Source organism: Alligator sinensis, unplaced genomic scaffold (genome assembly GCF_000455745.1).
Source record: "Alligator sinensis unplaced genomic scaffold, ASM45574v1 scaffold880_2, whole genome shotgun sequence".
In the NCBI taxonomy this organism is placed as follows: Eukaryota; Metazoa; Chordata; order Crocodylia; family Alligatoridae; genus Alligator; species Alligator sinensis.
The window spans coordinates 10,852-29,135 of NW_005842934.1; the positions used below are offsets into that span (position 1 = coordinate 10,852).

At 54.4% G+C, this 18,284-nt stretch overlaps 3 protein-coding genes across 4 annotated transcripts in view; all 3 read left to right on the forward strand.

The window, feature by feature from the left end:
• The window catches only part of PRUNE1 (prune exopolyphosphatase 1), a 9,068-nt gene extending 6,323 nt beyond the window's left edge, over positions 1-2,745 (forward strand). For both annotated transcript variants that reach the window (XM_025192504.1, XM_014526007.2), the window contains one exon: positions 391-2,745. In XM_025192504.1, the coding sequence (XP_025048289.1) occupies positions 391-750 (360 nt within the window). In that variant the 3' untranslated portion in view covers positions 751-2,745. The remainder of the gene's footprint in view (positions 1-390) is intronic.
• Positions 2,746-10,613: 7,868 nt separating this feature from the next.
• LOC112548113 lies at positions 10,614-14,820 on the forward strand. The gene is made up of 4 exons (XM_025192502.1): positions 10,614-10,724; positions 12,020-12,113; positions 13,260-13,697; positions 13,848-14,820. The coding sequence occupies exons 1-4, from the start codon at positions 10,614-10,616 to the stop codon at positions 14,129-14,131; spliced, it is 927 nt and encodes a 308-aa protein (XP_025048287.1). The 3' UTR covers positions 14,132-14,820.
• A 1,407-nt stretch (positions 14,821-16,227) lies between these two features.
• Positions 16,228-18,284, forward strand: part of S100A10 (S100 calcium binding protein A10) — a 10,528-nt gene continuing 8,471 nt past the window's right edge. The window contains exon 1 of the mRNA XM_014525999.2: positions 16,228-16,237. The gene's annotated coding sequence lies outside the window, so the exon portion shown is untranslated. The remainder of the gene's footprint in view (positions 16,238-18,284) is intronic.

Genomic DNA, 18,284 nt, shown 5'->3' on the forward strand with positions numbered 1-18,284 from the left:
CAGAAGCTGCCTGGCCTGCCAGCTCCATGTCCCTCCCCGAGACCCCCTACCCCACTTCAGGCTCCATTCCCATCAGGGCTGCCCCCCACCCCAGCAGGCTGGGTTTGTCCAAGTGTTAGCAGGGCTTGTCCAGGCTGGAAGGTGGGGAGGGGGTAGGGGTTGTGATGCTCATGTGTGCACATGCACGGTACGTGTGTGTACTCAGCTGTCCCTGGTCACTCATTAACTGAGAGCTGAGGTTCCAGGCGGGGAAGGCAGGATCAGGAGGGATTAGAGACCTGAGCATTAAGCTGGAGCCCACAAGCAGGGAGCAGAGGACACATGGGGAGGCAGGTCAGAGGACGTGGGGGTTCCCCGGATCTGGCCTCACTGCGCCTCTCCCCCCTGCAGCTGTGCAGTGCCCTGGAATGTGCCAGCAGCCCCCCCCTGGACCTCTTACCGCTGCCTAGCCCCTGCCCCGACCTCTGCACCTACCGTCAGGGCAACGTGGCGGCTTCCCGCAAGAAGGTGCTGCCCATCCTGCGGGAGCTGCTGTTGCACGGGGGACCTGAGTCCTGGGGCTGCCGAGCAGGAGAGGAGGCGATGGCAGAGGACGAGGCGTTGCTGCCCCCCACACCCATGAACAGCTTGGTGGACGACTGCCCACTGGCCCGGGGACTGCCCGCACTGTCACCTGAGGCCGTGTTCGAGCGGGTCAGCCGCCTTGCTGTGGTGCGCCCTGGCCCTGCTGGCAGCCCTGAGAAGAAGTGAGGGGCTGGGAAGGGCATCTGCAGAGCAACCCCCTTCCCTCGTGCATCCATCCACCCCCTGCAGCATGGGGCTTTCCTCAGGGATCCTTCCACACGCTTGGGTGCTTAGTCAGCCAGAGCCAAAGCAAAGCCCCAGCAGCAGCCTGGGCTGGGGTGCGGGGTGAGATTAGGCTCTCCTGATGCTATGGCACCAGGAACATTGCACAACCAGGGGACTTTTGTGACCATCACACTTGAGCAGGGAGTTCCCCAGGCCATGGCACTGTGCTGGGAGATGGGGGGGAGCAGGCTGCTGGGGTTTGCTTCTCTTTGCGCAGTTCCTTTGCTGCTTCCTTGCCCCCTTTATGCTCAGTCCAGGTCCCACGGGAGAGCTGCTTTCATCCCAAACTTCAGGGGTGCAAGAGGCAAGACAGCACAGGAACCAGGCTGTAGCACCCCAGCCTGGGCACAAGTGACCAGTGCCTCTGGTCATTAGCCCGGATGATTTTGGATACAGCTTTGCCTCTCCTGGTCCCTGCACTGCCAGTCTCTGAGGCTGCTGATTCCCTGGGGAAATCATACACCAGTTTGGCCTCTAAGTCCCCTGGGTGGGCTCTGATTTCTGTGGCTCTAATGTCACCCCGTCCCCCATTTGACTCCAGCTAAACCAGAGGAAGCTGCTCTCAAACATGGCTCACACATGGATTTCCATGGGCTGCAGAATGGGAGGCGATGCCCTGTAAGATTGGACCCCCACTTTGTCCGGGGCCAGAGCTGGGAGCAGAGCCGGTCCCGGCCTGGTTTGGTGGAGGGCTCCAGCCGCTGCGTGCCCTAGTTGCAAGCAGGTACGACTCCCACCCCACAAAACTGGAGGGGGAAACCCCGAGCCTAAGTGTGCTCTCTCCGGTTCAGCTCCTTCGGCTGCTTCTGCCCCCACTTTCGCAGCGGACAAGCAGTTTTTGAGTACTGGGTGTCCCAGAAGCTCCAGAGCTGGGGTCTCTGTGCACGAGCTCTGTGTGCTCGCAGGGGGTGGCTGGCAGCATCCAGCTGGAAGGTACAAAACACACAGCAAGCAGCAGTTGTGGCCCAAGCTGCACCCAGTAAGCAGAGACCACCCCCCTCCAGCCCAGCCCCTGGACCTTCCTTGGTACGTCACGACTTGGTGTGAACTTCCCTTCTGACAGTCGTCTCTCAGGGGGGTCATCCGGGGACTTCCCCAGTAGGTACTGCCCCCTTTGAGCACGTGGGAGGCTTGGAGGGGGCTGGAAGGTTGCTGTCATTTGGGCTCAGACTCAGGCTGACTCAGACCATTATGGGTGACCAGTGGGGACATCGCACAGCTGTGACGTGGGCATGGGAAACCTTCCCTTGGGGGGATCCAGGGAGGCAAATCAGAGGCTTAGAGGTAGTATGAATTGTAATGCAAGGTATGAGCCTGTGGGACGGGTGTCCATACTGGGCTTAGTAATGGCAGCCTCTGGATGGGGGTGTCAGGCTGATGGATCGGGGATGGGGGGGGCATCACCTCCTCCCAGTTGGGTTTATCTGGGCAAAATACTATGCAGTAATATGAGCAATACTTAGCCAGGGCTCTGGGTGGGGGCTCCAGCATATGGTACAATGAGGAGTGTACGTTGATTGGGTATAAATCACGTGAGAACCAGCGAGAACCTCTGGGCTGGTGGGGCTGGGAGCTGTTGGCCTTGTCCAGAGCAGAGCTGTCATTACCTTGGCCTCTGCTCTCAGCAGGCCGTGCTTTCCAGCTGCAAGCTTCTGTGTTACATTAATAATGTTATTTTTTCTAATGATCCAGGTACTTTGCCCTCTAGCACTTTTGGGAGGCGGAGGGATCCTTAATTTTATGTCCGACTGTATGCAAACTTGAATCGGGGTAGCAGGTTCAGAGCTGGTTATAACGAGGGTGGGGTGATGTTTTACAACCAAAGGGCCTGTGGGTTTCTTTGTGATCTTGAAATTTCTTTTGATTTAAAGGATTAAATGTGCATGCTTTCCTGAGTGTTTTGGTTTTGTCTGTGAATCTGCGCGCGCGCGCGCACACACACACACACACACACACACACACACACACACACACACACACATCCCTTCCCTCTTGATGTTTGAACCCATGATGAAACGCAAAAAACAACCATCTCTCCTCTCTATGGCAAACTGCTTTTCTATGGATGTGGTGGAACTTAGACCTCAGCCACAGCGGTCAAAAACTTCCCCTTGCTGGAACCGCTGCTAAAGGATCGAGTGAGGAATGGCCATACAACATGCAGTCTCCTCCAAATTCAGCTGCTGGAAATTGGGGTGTGTATTATAAGTGAGGAAATATAGAAATATAGTAACAGTAGTTTCTGCCTCTGTCTTTTCACCTACTGCCACTGCTGCTAAAGGATCAGGTTGGGAATGACTGGCTCTTGCATACAGCAAGCAATCCTCTCCAAAATCAGCTACTGGAAACTGAGGTGCCTAATCTATGTGAGAAAATATGGTAACAACAGTTTCTGCCTCTGGCTGGGGATATGGGAGGGAGCAAAAGCAGTGCTGTTGGCTATGGACACTTTATTTTTTCCCCTCGAGGTGCTGCAAAAGCTGCTAACTTAGTTACTAGATAAGGAACTTGGTAAAAGTTCTTCATTCTGCCCTTCCAAAACAAGGTGTGCATCTTAATCCAGGGCATGTTGTAGGTGAGAAAATACAGTAAAGGCACTGTTCCCATCTGCTGCTTGCCTCTGTGTGGATCAGGTCCTAGGAGGCACCAGGAAGCTCCAGCTGTGCCCTTTCTGACCTCAGATGCCAGGCGGAGGTCAGTGACTGAGGTCCACTCTATAGTGCCCAAATCGGGAAGTTCTTTCCACACCCATATTAGAGCTTTTAGCTAGAGTTAACAACAGTCTGCAGGGACATGTAATAGGAGCTACATTACCAGGAGCAGCAAGCAGACAGCAGAATTGCAGAAGAATGGCTGGCTTGATTGATGGAAGGTCAAGACCATTAACAAAGAGAGAGGGTTATTAATGTGTGGAGTTGAGAAGGAATCAGGTAGATTATAATGAGCCAGGAAGTCCATTTGACACTGTTGCTGCTGCCTGAATAGAAATGCCACTGCCAGCTGTTGATTATAAAGTTTGGGTGGACCAGGAATCGCTGCACCTCCTGGATCCACCCTTGCCTGGAGCTGGCACTTTCACAAAGAGAATATTCCTACTGCCTGTTGGTTGCACCATGGAGTTGACAGAGGACTTGGACAAGGATGGTGATTTCACTCCCTTGAATAGCTGGGTGCTCGTTGGATCCAGCCTTGTCCTGGCTTTTTCATTCACCCCAGGTAACTAAACCTCCTGCACTTCCCTTTCCAGCCCTGGTCCCCTTGCAAGGAGGATAATACAGGTTTGATTTTACAGTGGGGGTGTCTACATGTGCATTTACAACAACTTAAATTTACTGTGCAGTAAGTGGGAATAGGTTGGCATATACACATGCAGGCATTAAAGAACATTAACGCTGTGTGTGGATTTACTTGGAACTAAACTTAGTCCCAAGTCAGTCCACACACACTGTTACTGCACAGTAAGGTGTTACACATGTGTTACTGCTCAGTAACTAATGACACAGGTATCAAATTTACACTCAAGTTGGCATAAGTCACCATATTTACTGCTCAGTACAGGCATGCACATGTAGGTGCATGTCCATACTGTGCAGTAATTTTGAGTACTGCACAGTGTGCACATGTAGACATGCTCAGTATGAAGGAGAGCACACAGCAGCTGGGCAAGGGCTAGTGGGGTGCCCTGGTGAACAGACGTTCTCCCAGGTCCTGATATACCCCACCCTCAATATACTTATAGGCTGCCACCAAGTCCCCTCCGAGCCTGCGCTTTTCCAAGCTGAAGAGTCCCGTGCCTCAGCCTCTCCTCAAAGCCTGCTCTCTTGACCTCTGATCATGTGCGTGGCTCTCCTCTGGACTCTCTCCAGCTTCTCCACATCCTTTTTAAAGTGTGGAGCTCAGAATTGGATACAGTACTCTAGCTGCAGCCTCACCAAGGCAAAGTAAAGCAGGAGAATGACGTCTTGGGTCTTATTTGAGATGCCTCAGTAGATACAAGCCGGGGTTTTATTTGCTTTGCCGGCTGCGGCATCACAATGGGGGCTTCTATTTATCTTGTGGTCGATCATGACTCCCAAGTCTCTTTCGGACATAGTGCTAGTGAGTGAAGCACCACTGAGCCTATAGGTATGGTGTGGGTTTTTTCTCTCGAGGTGGAGCACCTTGCATTTCTCTGTATTGAAGGTCATCAGGTTTCCGTCCGCCTACTTTGCGAGCCTGTCTAAGTTGGCTTGAATCCTCAGCCTATCCTCCAAGTGTAACCGCGCGTCCCCACAGTTTGGTGTTATCTGCGAACTTAGCCAGTCTGCTTCTGACACCCGAATCCAGATTGTTAATGAGCGGAGGGAATGATTGGAGGAGAGGGGCAACGCTGGAACAAGCAAAGAACCAACCCATCAGGGTCACAAAAACCGACCCAGGTAATGAGATGAGTCACGCAGCTTGTCACAATAGGCTGTGTGATATGTCGAGCAGAACGGATTCATCACCCACAGTCCCTTGGGTATGATATTCAAGATATTGAGCTAGTTAGTCTATAAGGTACAAAGGTACCCTGCCTTGTGCTTGACTTCAGACTAACACGGCTGCCTACCTACGTGTCTCGGCTCATGGTAAGTTCTTCCCAGTATCTAACCTCAATCTCCCTTGTTGCAATTTGTGCCTCCCTGGCCTGTCCCCTGTGGACAGAGCAAAGCATCTATTGTCCTCTTTTTATAGAAGCCCTTTGTGTGTTTGCAGACTTATTAGGTGCCTCCTTGTTTTTCTCCCTAGAGAGTGGTATTCAACCTTTTTTTCATTTGCAGAACCCTTTGGAAATTTCAAATGGAGGTGCAGAGACCTTTGAACTGGGCATTCATGTACGTTTGATCAGTCATCTTTCCCAGACCCCTTAGACATAGTCTGCAAACTGGACCACAGGTTGAAAACCACTGGTTTAGACCAGTGGTTCTCAACCTTTTGCACCTTATGACCCACCTACATAAGGTCAAAAAATCCTTGTCCCACTGGTCAATGAGCAGGGGGGTCCCCCACAGGCCAGTCGAAGCGCACAAAAGCAAAACCAGAAGACCCACCGTGGCACTTCCAGTTTCGCCACTGCGACCCGAGTCCCACCTAGAGGACCTTCATGTCAGGGTTGAGAAACCCTGGTCTAGACAGTTAACCCAGCTTCTTCCAACCTCTCCTCTCATGCCCTGTCACTGGGACCTAAGAACATAAGATAAGAGCTGCCATTGCTTGGGTCAGACCCTAGGTCTATCATGCCTGGTCTCCTGTGTCGCATCGTTGTAGAGAGCAGTTGCTGTGAAAAGCAGAGTGACCTGGGTGAGAGCAGTGTTTTCCCCACTGTTCCCCTCTCCCCTGCAGCCTCCAGCGTTTAGGGTCTAGGAAGCTCTGATGCAGAGGCCGTGCCCGTCACTCTGGCGCTCGATAGCTGCTGATGCCACTTTCCTCCAACAACAGGTCCAATCCAGTGAATTGGGCTAAACGCTCAGCTTCCACCACAGCTGATGGCTACGAGTCCCGCATTTTAATTCCACGCTGGATGAGAAAGATCTGCCTGGTGTTAGTTTTAAACTTATAACCTAAGAATTTCATGGTGTGACCCCTCTTTCTTGTATGGAGAGAGACATCCCTATCCTATACTAAATCCCTATGGACTTTCTCTTCACCGCTTAGTATTTTGTAAACCCTTCTGTCCCCCCTTAAGCATTTATTTTTTAAGCTGACCGGGCCTGGCCTCTGTTGTCTCTCCTCCTATGGAAGCCCCTCCATAGCACTCACCATCCTTGCTGCCCCTCTCTAGCCCTTCTAGGTCCTTTTGGAGGTGCGGGGACCAGATCTGGGCACAGTCATCAAGGTGCGAATGCCCCGTGGACTTATAAAGGGGCCTTATGATACTTCCTGTCTTGTTCACAATTCCCTTCTGAATAATCCCTAAAATGTTTGCCTTTTTGACAGCTGCTGGTCACTGAGCTGGTGTGTTTAGTGAACTATGCACAGTGACTCCCAGATCTTTCCCGTGTGGTAAAACTCATGTAGAGCTCAAGCCTTGCTGTGATCTCATCGTAGCTGTGATGGTCCAGGAAAAATGCAAGCAGCAAGATGTCCTCGGTAATGCCTTATTCATTCACATACCAGGCTCTCTTTTTTTCCTGAAAACGAGCCATTGAAAACTGGTGTGTGGGTCTCAAACAAGGAAATCTATTTTCCCTTTGTTCTGCTGTCCCAAAATAAAGTGTGTGTTTTTTTGGAGGGGGCTGTGAAATGTGAATAAATATGGCATCTTTTCTTGGGCCAACTTTCTAGTCAGGAGAGAGATGAGATGAACCTACAGGTTGAGCAGGGAAATCCAGGAGAGCCTGGAGGGGAAAAAGAGGCCTACAGACTGTGGAAGCAGGGGGCTGCCACCAAGAAGGGGTATGCCTGCTTGGATCGAGCTTGCAGGGAAACAGTGAGGGGAGCCAAAGCGGAAAAAGAGCTTAGGCTGGCAGCAAAAGTTAAGATAACAAAAAGTCATTCTTTAAGTACATAGGAAGCAAAAAGAAGGTGCAGGGTAACTTAGGGCCCCTTCAGGATGAACTAGGGCAACAGGTAACAGATAGGACGGCCAAAGCAGAGCTTCTAAACAATTTCTTTGCATCTGTTCCTGGACACAAATGCAACCATGCATCCCATTGGGACTTTAGGTAAGCCCAGTATAGCTACCATCCCACCAACTGTTTGAGCTGACCTAGTAAAGGGGCACCTGGAGGGGTTGAATGTATTTAAGTCAACAGGTCCTGATGATCTTCATCCTAGGGTACTTAGGGAATTGGCTGGAGTCATAATGGAGCCACAGGCACAACTGTTTGAGCACTCATGGTGCTCAGGACAGGTCCCGGAGGATTGGAAAAGGGTCAATGTGGTCTCTATTTTCAAGAAGGGGAGGAAGGAGGAACCGGATAACTATAGGCTGGTTAGTCGTTCACCTCTATCCTTGGCAAGACCTTTGAGAAAATTGTTAAGGATCACATTTGTGGGGGACCAGCTGGTAAAATGATGCTAAGGGGCAATCAGCATGGGTTCACAGCAGGCAGATCCTGCCTGACTAACGTGGTTTCATTTTATGACCGGGTCACAAAGGAATTAGAGGTAGATGTTATTTACTTAGATTTTAAAAAGGCCTTTGACACAGTGTCGCACCCAGTTCTTATAATTCAACTAAACAGTTGCAGTGTAGATTATTACACAGTCTGGGGAGTAGAAAATTGGCTTATGGGACGCACTCAGAGTGGTGGTGGATGGGTCGGTTTCTACCTGGAGAAATGTGGGCAGCGGAGTCCCACAAGGCTCTGTCTTGGGGTCAGTATTATTCAATGTCTTCATTAGTGACTTGGATAAGGGAGTAGAAAGCACCTTGTCCAAGTTTGCTGATGACACCAAACTATGGGGGGAGGTACATAAACTAGATGGCAGGGCGCGAATCCAGGCTGATTCGGACAGGCTGGGGAAATGGGCTGAACAGAATAGGATGCAGTTTAACAAGGATAAGTGTCGTGTGTGGCACCTGGGGAGGAAGAATCATCAACACTCCTACTGCCTGGGAGGTACCACTCGAAGTAGCACAACTGCGGAAAGGGATCTCAGAATCGTAGTCGACTCCAAAATGAATATGAGTCACTGGTGTGATGAGGTAATAAGTAAACTTAACCTCACCCTTTCTTGCATAAGTAGGTGCATCTTAAACAGGCCCAGGGAGGTGATACTTCCCCTCTATGTGGCATTGGTTAGGCTGCAGCTGGAGTACTGTGTCCAGTTTTGGATGCCACACTTTGGGAGGGATGTGGGTGGCCTAGAGAGGGTTCAGAGGAGGGCCACTCATCTGGTTAAAGGCCTACAGAAAAAACTCTACGTGGACCGATTGGGAGACCTGAACCTCTTCAGCCTCCGCAAGAGGAGGCTGAGAGGTGATCTTGTGGCTGCCTACAAACTCATCAGGGGGGACAGCAGGAAATAGGGGATACAATGTTTACCAGGGCACCTGTCGGGGTAACTAGAAATAACGGCCACAAACTGGAAGAGCAAATTCAGATTGGACATCAGGAAAAAAAATTTTCAGTGAGGGTTGCCAAAATATGGAATAAGCTTCCAAGGGAGGTGGTGCTGTCCCCTTCCTTGGAGGGGTTTAAAAGGAGGTTGGACAGACACCTGGCTGGGGTCATCTGACCCCAGCACTCATTCCTGCCCAGGACGGGGGGTCAGACTCGATGATCTAGTAGGTCCCTTCCGATCCTAACATCTATGAAACTATGAAATCTTCTTGGTTCTCATGGGGGATGCAATGTGGGGGGAGCTCCTTTTTACATTGTAGTAGGTTTCTGTAGGTTATTTGGGTGACTCTTCTGAAGTTATGGTCTGTTTCTGGGGTGCATTGTCTGCCAGCAGTGACAGTTTTCAATGGTTGAAGGAGACATCATCAGTGTTCTCAGAGCAGATATGGGGGTATCTCAGGGACTGGCTGCAGATTATAGCTTTCTTGGCGTGTTCGGGGTGGTTCCTGGTTTCATGGAAGTGGAGGAGGGTAGTAAAGCACTGGAACTGGCAGTGGAGTCCCCATCCTTGGAGCTTTTTAAGACCTGGGTAGACAAAGGCCTGGCTGGAATGATGTTGTTGGGGCTGGTCCTGCTTTGAGCAGGGGGTTGGACTAGATCTACACAATGCATAACGTGTACAAGTGTCCAGTGTGACTTCCTGAGGTCCCTTCCAGCCCTCATTTTGTAGGATTGTGTGATTCTAAGTGTGGCGATCCCTGAGGCTGTTAGGTACAGCTAATTGTAGGGTGTCATGTGAGAAGTGGATCATGGTATTTAGAGAGTTGGGGGAAGTATAAGACTATTCCATGGAACAGCTGGATGGACGGGGTAGCTGCTGAAGCCATGGTAGAGATAGAGCCCAAACCCAGGGGTTAGATCCGAAGGATTAAGACATCTCCTACGTACAGTGAAAATGGCCTATTGAGAGGCCAGCTATGCCCAGGGCAGTGCCCATGGTTTGGAGGAAGCGCTGTTGGTTGAAGGTCAAATTGTTCTGGGTGTGAATAACGCAGTTGATTTGTGCAATGTGTCCCAGGAGGAGCTTGCAAAATGCTCCTGAAATGGTCGTTTTGGAGATTTCCTGAGAAACTTGAGGATGCCAACACACCAGTCGTCAGCATCCTCCTTCGGTGCCTTGTAGCAGTCAGCATCAGAGAACTGGGTGTTTGCCTTGGTGATCTGTCCTGAGTCATCTCCAGCCACGAAGACTGTATCAACGAGGTTGACAGCTGAATGGGATGTACCCCACCCGACGCATTGTGTATGCCGTGGGAACGATGTGGGTGCAGCACAACACCCAGGACCATCCTGAGTGAGCTCCTGGGGAAATAAAAGAGGACAGGCACACCCCATCTCCAGCAGAACATCAGTATCGCTTACCCATCCCCTCTGCCAACCTCTCAGTCCTTTTGAATGGTCTTATTATTTCACAGAATCATAGAAAAGAGGGGCTGGAAGGGACCTCCAGAGATCATACCTAGTCCAACCCCTGGCCTGAGTCAGGATCAGCCCTGTCCAAACCATCCCAGACAAACCCATTAACCCTTTTGCATCCTTCAATGGATCTGCACACAATTCACAAGAGAAACCTAGATTTCCAATGGGAACCCACAGCACTACAGTGTCTCGCTGCGGGCGAGTTGGGTTCTTTGCCCCAGAAGAAATGCCCTAGTATTTTTCCGCAGCCAAGAAATGAGTATAAAGCAAAGAGCTGGCACTTTCCGAAGTGAGGATGAAAAGGTGGAGAACCACTATTCTAACCCGTATGGGGCTATATCTGCTGTATCTGCCTTCTTCTCAGATGTGCGGCAGGGCATTTAGTGCTCAGAAACCCGTCTGATCTTTTCCCCACTAGAAAGCTGGTCTCAAGAGCTATTACTGAGCGGTTCTTGTCTCCTGGCCTCAGATTGCTTTGCTCTCCAATTTCTCTGCATCTTTTTTTGAAGGGCAGTGCCCCAATGGGAGCAGTCCTTCAGCGGAGGCCTCACCAGTACCGGACTGTGCACAGAACGGTCTTCCCTGGGTTTGCATAGGATCCCTCTAGATCATGGGATCCCATGCTCTTCCATAGTGTCCTATAGCTCCTCCATAGTCCTCCAAATGTGGAGCCCAGAGCTGCATGCCATACCCTAGCTGAGACCTTGCCAGTGCCAAGCACAGTGGTACTATCACCTCCTGCATCTAACACACAATATCCCTGTCCCAAATTAGCTTAGGTGCTTTTGGGACAGCACCAATGGCTGAGTGAGATGTTTCTCAGTAGGGGATTTCTCCCCTGGGCATAGCACTTTACGTTGACCCATCTCCCTGTGCGCTCCAGGCAGGTCTCCGATCCATCCAGACTCTTCTGCGTTCTGCTCCTGCCTCCCAGCCCCTTTGCCATCCCTCCCTGCAGGCTTGTCCAGGAAGCCCTCCACTCTCTGTCACAAATTGTCAGGTTAAAATGCCCCAGATCCAGGACAGACCCCTATTAAGCTAGAGATCAATCTTCTCAAGTCTCTTGCTGCCCCTGGGGTGTAGCTGGGGCTCTGCTCTGCTCTGCAAAGCTCAGACACTGACCTTGTAAGATGATTAGGTCAATTCCCTTGTGGTTTCCCTGGGGTCCCTTCAGCCGCCCATCCCTTAATCTATTGAGCAACTGTTCCACTCCAGAGACAGCTGCATTTTAGCAGATGGTGAAATACTGAGGAGTGGAGGGAAGGGGCAGGGGCTGTGTCAGATGCTACTTCCTCTCCTGGCATTGATCTCACCCTGCCACTGGACCCTGCTGATGGTGGTGACAGAGGGAAGTTACAGTGATTCACTGCTCATGGACGTACAGCTCTGGGCCAGCACAGGGCTCCCCTGGCTAGCTGCTGCCCTCCTCTGTGCTGCCTTGGCACAGTGCTCTCAGGGTGGGTCTGGTGATGGGGCCAGTACCCCCAGCTCTGCTGCTGCCCACCCCCAGGTCTAGCTTGGCCCCTCTCACTGCTGTGAAGCCCGTGGCACTTCTGCCATGGACAAGGACACGTTTTGGCCATGTTAGCTCATCAGCTGAGTCACATCAGCCAGGGGAATTTGCAGAGTTGAAGACAGGCCAGGTTCCCTTATAACCCCAGGCACTTCTCCACCAGACTCAGCCCAGTGCTGCCAGAATGAAGCGGGTTGCTCTTCCTTCCCTCCTCTCCCTCCTCTTGCTTTTGCTGCCTGGAGGTAAGTGGCCATCACTCCCAATGGTTAGAGCTAGACAGCATGGCCGATAGGGACTGGCAGATAGGGTCAAAATGAGTTGGCATTTGTGGATTTTTGGATACAGCCATAAAGAGGACGGGGATTATTTGCTGTGTCTGCAGAGGCCAGGGTGCTGAAATGGCACCGGGAGAGATGGAGGGTGGGCATGAAGTTTGGGTTAGAAATCAGCCCCTGGAGAGAGGGTGAGATCTCTGCCCTAGGACAAACACCCCTCTGGGTGCTACAGACTGGGGTGTCCCTGCCTGGGGTAGGGGCTGGAGGAGAGGGCCCTTCATCCCAGTGCTTCCAGGTGCTGAGTAGCCCATCACGGAGCTTCCCAGTGATCTTTATTTTGGGGTCTCATGCTTGAAAAACCAAGGCAATATGGCTGGGGGGGGGGAGGGGACTATTCAAGCCAGTATCTGAGAGAGTTTCCACCTGATGCGTGGTCGGATGGGGGAAGCTACTGAGGCTCAGGATCCAGCAGGTCTAATGGAGACTTTTGTAGGGCTTTCCAGAAGGCCCAGGGGCAGCAGGGTTACTGCCCCCAGCCATGCTGCCTACAACCCTCTAACCATCAGAGACCAGCATGAGACCTCAGTGGAGCCCACAGTTTGGAGATTTGTCCTCTGGCCAAAACAGAGCTCCTATAAGGGGTCTCCTGGACCATGGCAGACCAGTCGTATACAAACAAGGCAGCCCTAAAGAGGATGGAGATTGTTCTCTGTATCCACAGGGCAGAGGAGCTCAGCGCTGCCATGGCAGAAAGCTCTGAAGCAGCTTGAATTGACTTCAAGGCAAGGCTGGACCTGGCATGGGCCCCAGAGCTGGGGGTCTGACCGGCCTGTGCCACCTCCACCGCTGCTGCAATGGGACAAAGAGTCATTGGGCCCCTTGATGGTAGGGGGAAATTGTGAGGGCCAAGAGGCCTTGTCATTGCACTGACCACATCAGAGGTGGGTCCAAAGTGGAGCCCCTGATCAGCAGCCCCTGGGCTCTGGGGGGGAGGTGTATGGAAAACGGGGCTCCTGTTGTGGAGGACTGAACCCCCCTGAGAAGTGGGGAGCAGCTTTCTTGGGATGTCCTGTCTGCCCCTGAAGACCCCTTTCCCCCACTTTTCTCCTGCAGGAGCCTCGGCAGTGAGCGATGCCCCCATGGAGCTGACAGGGACTGTGGGGGAATCAGTCCTCTTCCCCCTCAACATCCCCATGGAGAGACGACGCAACGCGGTCATGTGGTGGGTGGGGGACCAGTGTGTCCCCCTGGCCAATGTGACACTGGAGGAGACCTTCCTGTTGTGTAAGGTGGCTCCATGCTATGCCGGGCGCCTGAGCTGTGCCGATGGGAGTGGGGCAGTGATCCTTGGCAGCCTGCAGACCAGCGACACAGGGCTCTACACAGCCACATTCCTTGAGGTCGGCAGCTTCGTCCCCACCACGTGGCGCTTTCAGCTGCATGTGATCCATGAGGACCAGGGCACGGACATTGGACCCTCCAGGGGCCTTCTTGTCCCTCTGACCCCTTCTCCCTGTGCCCCAGAGCCTGGGCAGGACGGGAGCTCAAATGGTACGTTTGGGGAAGGAGGAGGATGTAAGGGCTGAGGGAGGAGGGCAGCTTTGCTCCCTATAGGTGTGCTTGGCATGCGGGCTCAGTGCTCTCAAGGCACTGACCTTCTTCACCCTCATGCCCTGACCCCCATCCTATGTGTTCCTCCAGGCACCCTCCCAGCCCCGATTCAGGCCACGTCGCTCTCCTACTGCCAAGCCAAGGGACTCATCCTGCTGGGGACGCTGGCATGCCTACTCACGGCCCTCATTGCCACGCACGTCATCGCCAGGAGGCAGCCAAGGCGCCCTGCAGAGAAGAGGAGCCATGGGGATACCTCTGCCCACATTCCCCTGCAAGTGTATCCGTCCCGCCGGGACCCGGGCACCGGTTGCCAGGGGGGCTCGTTGCCTCCCTTACTGGGCAGACGTGCAACAGCTGGGCACTATCAGTGATCCCTGGGTGCGGGGGCACTTGTCCCAGCTGCTGATTTCACTGGGAGATGCCAGAGAGATGCATTGCTGTGTGCAGCCAGGGCTGGCCATTAAAACGGGGGCATGGGTGGACCCTGGCTCTTGGCAGTGCTGGCTAGGGGCTGCCCAGCCCAGGGTCTCCAGGCTAAGGAACTGCCAGGGGATGAGGGCCCAGAGTCCTGGGATCGCTCACAGGTTCAGCCCGTGGCGCCCCCACCTCTCCCCCCTTTCCAGTACCAAGTAGGGGAAGATGCCCACGCCTGCCTGCCACGACACCCACCTGCCCCCAGTGCCAGGGGAGTGGAGCGTGAGGGGGCACAGTAGGGCACAACTCCTACCTGCTGGGCACCCCCAGGGCTCCCCCGCTTACCCCCAGCCCAGGGGACGGGGATGTGTGTGCTGCCATCCAGTGGCTGCCCAGGGTGGCTGCACCCTGTGGTGCATGAGCTGAGGCAGGGGCCAGCACCCCAACCACCTATAGACGTGACTCGTGGACATGGCCCCACATGGGCACAACACAGGCCCAGTCCTGACTTCTGCATCCATCCGGAGCACCCCAGGACTGTGGGATAACTCTGGGGCTAGCCAGACCTGCCCCCAAGGGAGAACCCAGCATGTTGCTAGGGACATGGTGCTTGTGGCCATAAATATATGGGAAATAAACTGCAAACCCAAGCAAAATGCTTTCCTTGGGTCTCAGATTCTTCCCCCATTTCTGTCTGCTCATCGCTGGCTCCCACGGGCCTGACAGCTCTGGCTGCTGATCGATCAAACCAGGCGTGTACTGGGCAGAGCCTGTGACGGTGGCCATGATCTCATCCAGCTCACGCTGATGTCCTGGCCCCTTCTGTTCCCTGCTCCTGTTGCCCAGGGCCCAGATGACAGCAGTCTCTCCTGGATGCAAGGCTTGAGACCTGCCCTGCCCAGGTGCCCTCGCTGCCCTGAGACCAGGTGTCTGGCAGTGAGATACATGCCCCCCCAACACACACACACACACCCCGCTGGGAGCTGCTGCTGGCTGGGTCCTGAGTCGGGGTCTAGCCCCTTTGGTCTCCCTTGTCTGGGGAGCAGCAGGGGCTGAGCTGGCCTGGAAATCCGGTTAGGGCCTGTGTGCAGGGTAAGCCTGTGTGCCATCTCACACACATATGCAAATACACGTGCATGCCTGAGAAGGGACCATGAGTCAGTGCTTGATACAGCAGCGAGGTGCTCAGAGCAGTCATTAACCCAACCCCCCTTAGCAGCCCCTTGCTCACTCCCAGCTCTGCTGGTGCCCCTCACTCCTGCCCACTCAGCCTTCCTGCTGCTCCATCCTGACTCACTGCTGTTACCCCTGCACCCACCTCTTGCCCCACTACCCAGGGGTATCCACAGGGCGGGAGGAGCAGGCCCTGCAGTGGCAATGGGGGTGTCTGGGTGGGGTGGTGGCAGGATCCAATTGTCCTTCCAGAGATGAACAGCAGGTGGTGCCAGGAGACAGTGCGAGCCCCCCTGCTAGCTCTTAGGCAGGGCTCCCCACTTCAAACCAGTGCAGGCCTGGCTTCAAGATAGGGAAACTCAGGCAGGGAAGGGCTGTACCCCAGGCCAGCTCCTGAATTCATGGTGCAGCCAGGGCTAGAACCCCGGTCCCCTGAGAGCAAGGATGCAGCAGCCCCAGGCTCACAGGGGCTAGGCTGTGACCCCCAGTTGCACGGACTACCCCCCACATTGTGTGTGTGCAGCACTGAGCACATCAGGGCCCCTCAGGGCTGTAGGTGCCACCATGCTTCCAGCCCCCGCAGCATCACAGAAGCCCTGGGACACCGGGGTCTGCCTCACTGGCCCACGAATGCCTTGCTCCAGGTCCCCACATCCTGGGATGGAACCAGGGAATCTCAGGCTCACTCCTTCCATCTTTTAATTATACATGAAATTAGCACAGCTAATATCACCCCTGCAGCTGTGTCAGGCTTGGCACTAGATTCCCTGCAAGGGCAACCGCAGATGCTCCAGGGCACCCACAGCTAATTGCCCTAATGAGCCTTGTTATCTAATTAGGAGCTGGTAGGAGGCCCATGATGCATCCAGCTGTCCCAAGGTCCTGCTGAGGTCAGTGGGAGGGTGGTTTGGGGAGAGGCTGCTGGAGAGGATGACTCCCTTGGCCCCCCCCTAGCCCTCCCCAGCTAGGCTTGGCCCAGAAGGATGAGCTGTAGAGGGAGCCAGGAACAGAGCAAAGGGCATGAAGGCTGCAGAAGCTGGGGGGACCCCACATTGGCAGGCACTGCCTCTCCATGTCAAGGCAGGTGCCTGGGTGAGCAGCTGGGAAGGACTGGGCCTGCGCTGAACCGAGCCAGCAGGCCAGGAAAGCCACTGGAGTGGCTGAAAGCAGCTGAAGCCAGCAATAGCAATGAGCAGGGTTGGATGTGCGTGGGGCAGAGCCCAGCCTCTCTCATACCCCAGTACCTACTGTAGGGGCTGATGTCTTGGTGCAGCACCCTGAGGTGTGCTGGGTTTGAACATGGATAGAGGGAGAGGGTGCATGGGGAGACACAGGCAGACAGACAGACAGAGAGGTATGTGGGGATAGATGAATAGAGGGTGTGTGTGGGGATGGATGGAGGGAGAGACAGACAGACAGAGGGAGTATGTGGGGGGCTGGGTAGGATGGATAGAGGGATGGGATATGTAGAAATAGATGGATGAGACATATGGGGATGGATGGATAGATAGATAGAGAGGGTGTGTGGGGAGAGAAAGTGTGGGGATGGATGGATGTGTAGATACATAGAGGAGTTATGTGGGGATGGACAGAAAGAGTGATGGGCTATATGGGAATAGATGGATGAGATGTATGGGGATGGGTAGATATATCCATCCCCGTATATCCTATGAATCTACAGAGAGAGAGGCTATATGGGGAGGGAGGGATGGACAGACAGTCAAAGTCCCACCCCCAGAGCACGCTGCATCAGGGGGTGATGGGCCTGGACAAACGGGCTCTGTTCCTGGCTCTCCGAGCAGGCCAGACCCATGTCCCAGCACTGCCCTTTCCTCTTACCACAGACCTGTGCAGCACAGAGGAACCGGCAGTGAGTGTGGTGTGGCCTGGTCTGGGGGAAGCTTTCCACATTTGTCCCCCAAAGCTGCAGCTCCTGGAGTCCCGTGATCAGGGAAAGATCTCAGCTGTTGCAGCTTTACGGAAGAAACTTCCTGGCTCCCACAGTCACAGAGGAAAGTGAATGGATGTAGCCCCTTATGGCAGCCAAGAGAAGGACCCCGATCTGGGAGCCAGTTACTGCAGGCTGCTTGGGATCCTTCACCCCTGGGGCTCGGGACCCAGCCAGGCCAGGTGCTGGGGCAGGGGCCTGATGTCCGAGCTGCTCCTGCTACACCCTGGGCAGAGCCAGCTGGGAACAGCTTCCCAAGGGCCCTTCCCTCAGCCCTGCGGGATTTCCAAATGCCTTCATGCCTACAAGCCCTTGGATGCAGGCAGCTCGCCAGAGCCCTGTGGGAACAGCCCGGGGGCTGGATGTGGCATGCTGGGGTCAGCAGCCAGCCCCGAGGCCTTTCCAGCCTCAATAGTTCCCTTCTTTTCTCCAGAGGGGCCAGAGGTTGCTGCTGACGGCAGAGGCAAGACACAGCGCCAGCTCGGCCGGGGTTCAAAGGAGGCTGAAATGCAGGCTCCCCAGGCAGCCAGCATCATCCAGCCCAGGGCGGCATGGGCAGAGTCCACGCACAAAGGGTCTGTTCTCTGTCCGCCCCGCCAGGGACCCGGGGGTTGCTCCCTTGCGCCGGCCCTGGGCTCCAGCCAGCCAGTGCGTGCGCCAGCGGGGCAGGAAGGCTCCCGAGCAAGAAAAGGCCCGGGCGGTATCACGGGCGCAGCTGCCCATCGCGGCAGATTGTGTGCGCGCAAACAGGGCAGGTGTGCGCTGGCGGGAGGCGCGCTGCTCCGTCCGTGTCTCCCCATACCGGGCTGGCAGGGATGAGAGAGCCGTGGGGGCGCCGAGAGGCCTGTGCCTCCTTGCTTTGGCCCCGCTGCCTGAGCCCTTGTCAGCGCGCCTAAAAATCAGCGCAGCCTGCTGGGGGCGCGATCCCCGGGGCCGGCGGTGGCCCCGATCCCGATCCGGGCGGGGTTTGATCCCGCCCCGCCCCGCCC

Excerpts from the sequence above, each read along its gene's own strand:
- LOC112548113 (XM_025192502.1), top strand. The coding sequence starts at position 10,614 with ATGAGTATAAAGCAAAGAGCTGGCACTTTCCGAAGTGAGGATGAAAAG. Across the intron at positions 10,725-12,019 it reads TATCTGCCTTCTTCTCAGAT|GCACTTCTCCACCAGACTCA; the intron begins GTGCGGCAGGGC and ends TTATAACCCCAG. Across the intron at positions 13,698-13,847 it reads GCAGGACGGGAGCTCAAATG|GCACCCTCCCAGCCCCGATT; the intron begins GTACGTTTGGGG and ends GTGTTCCTCCAG.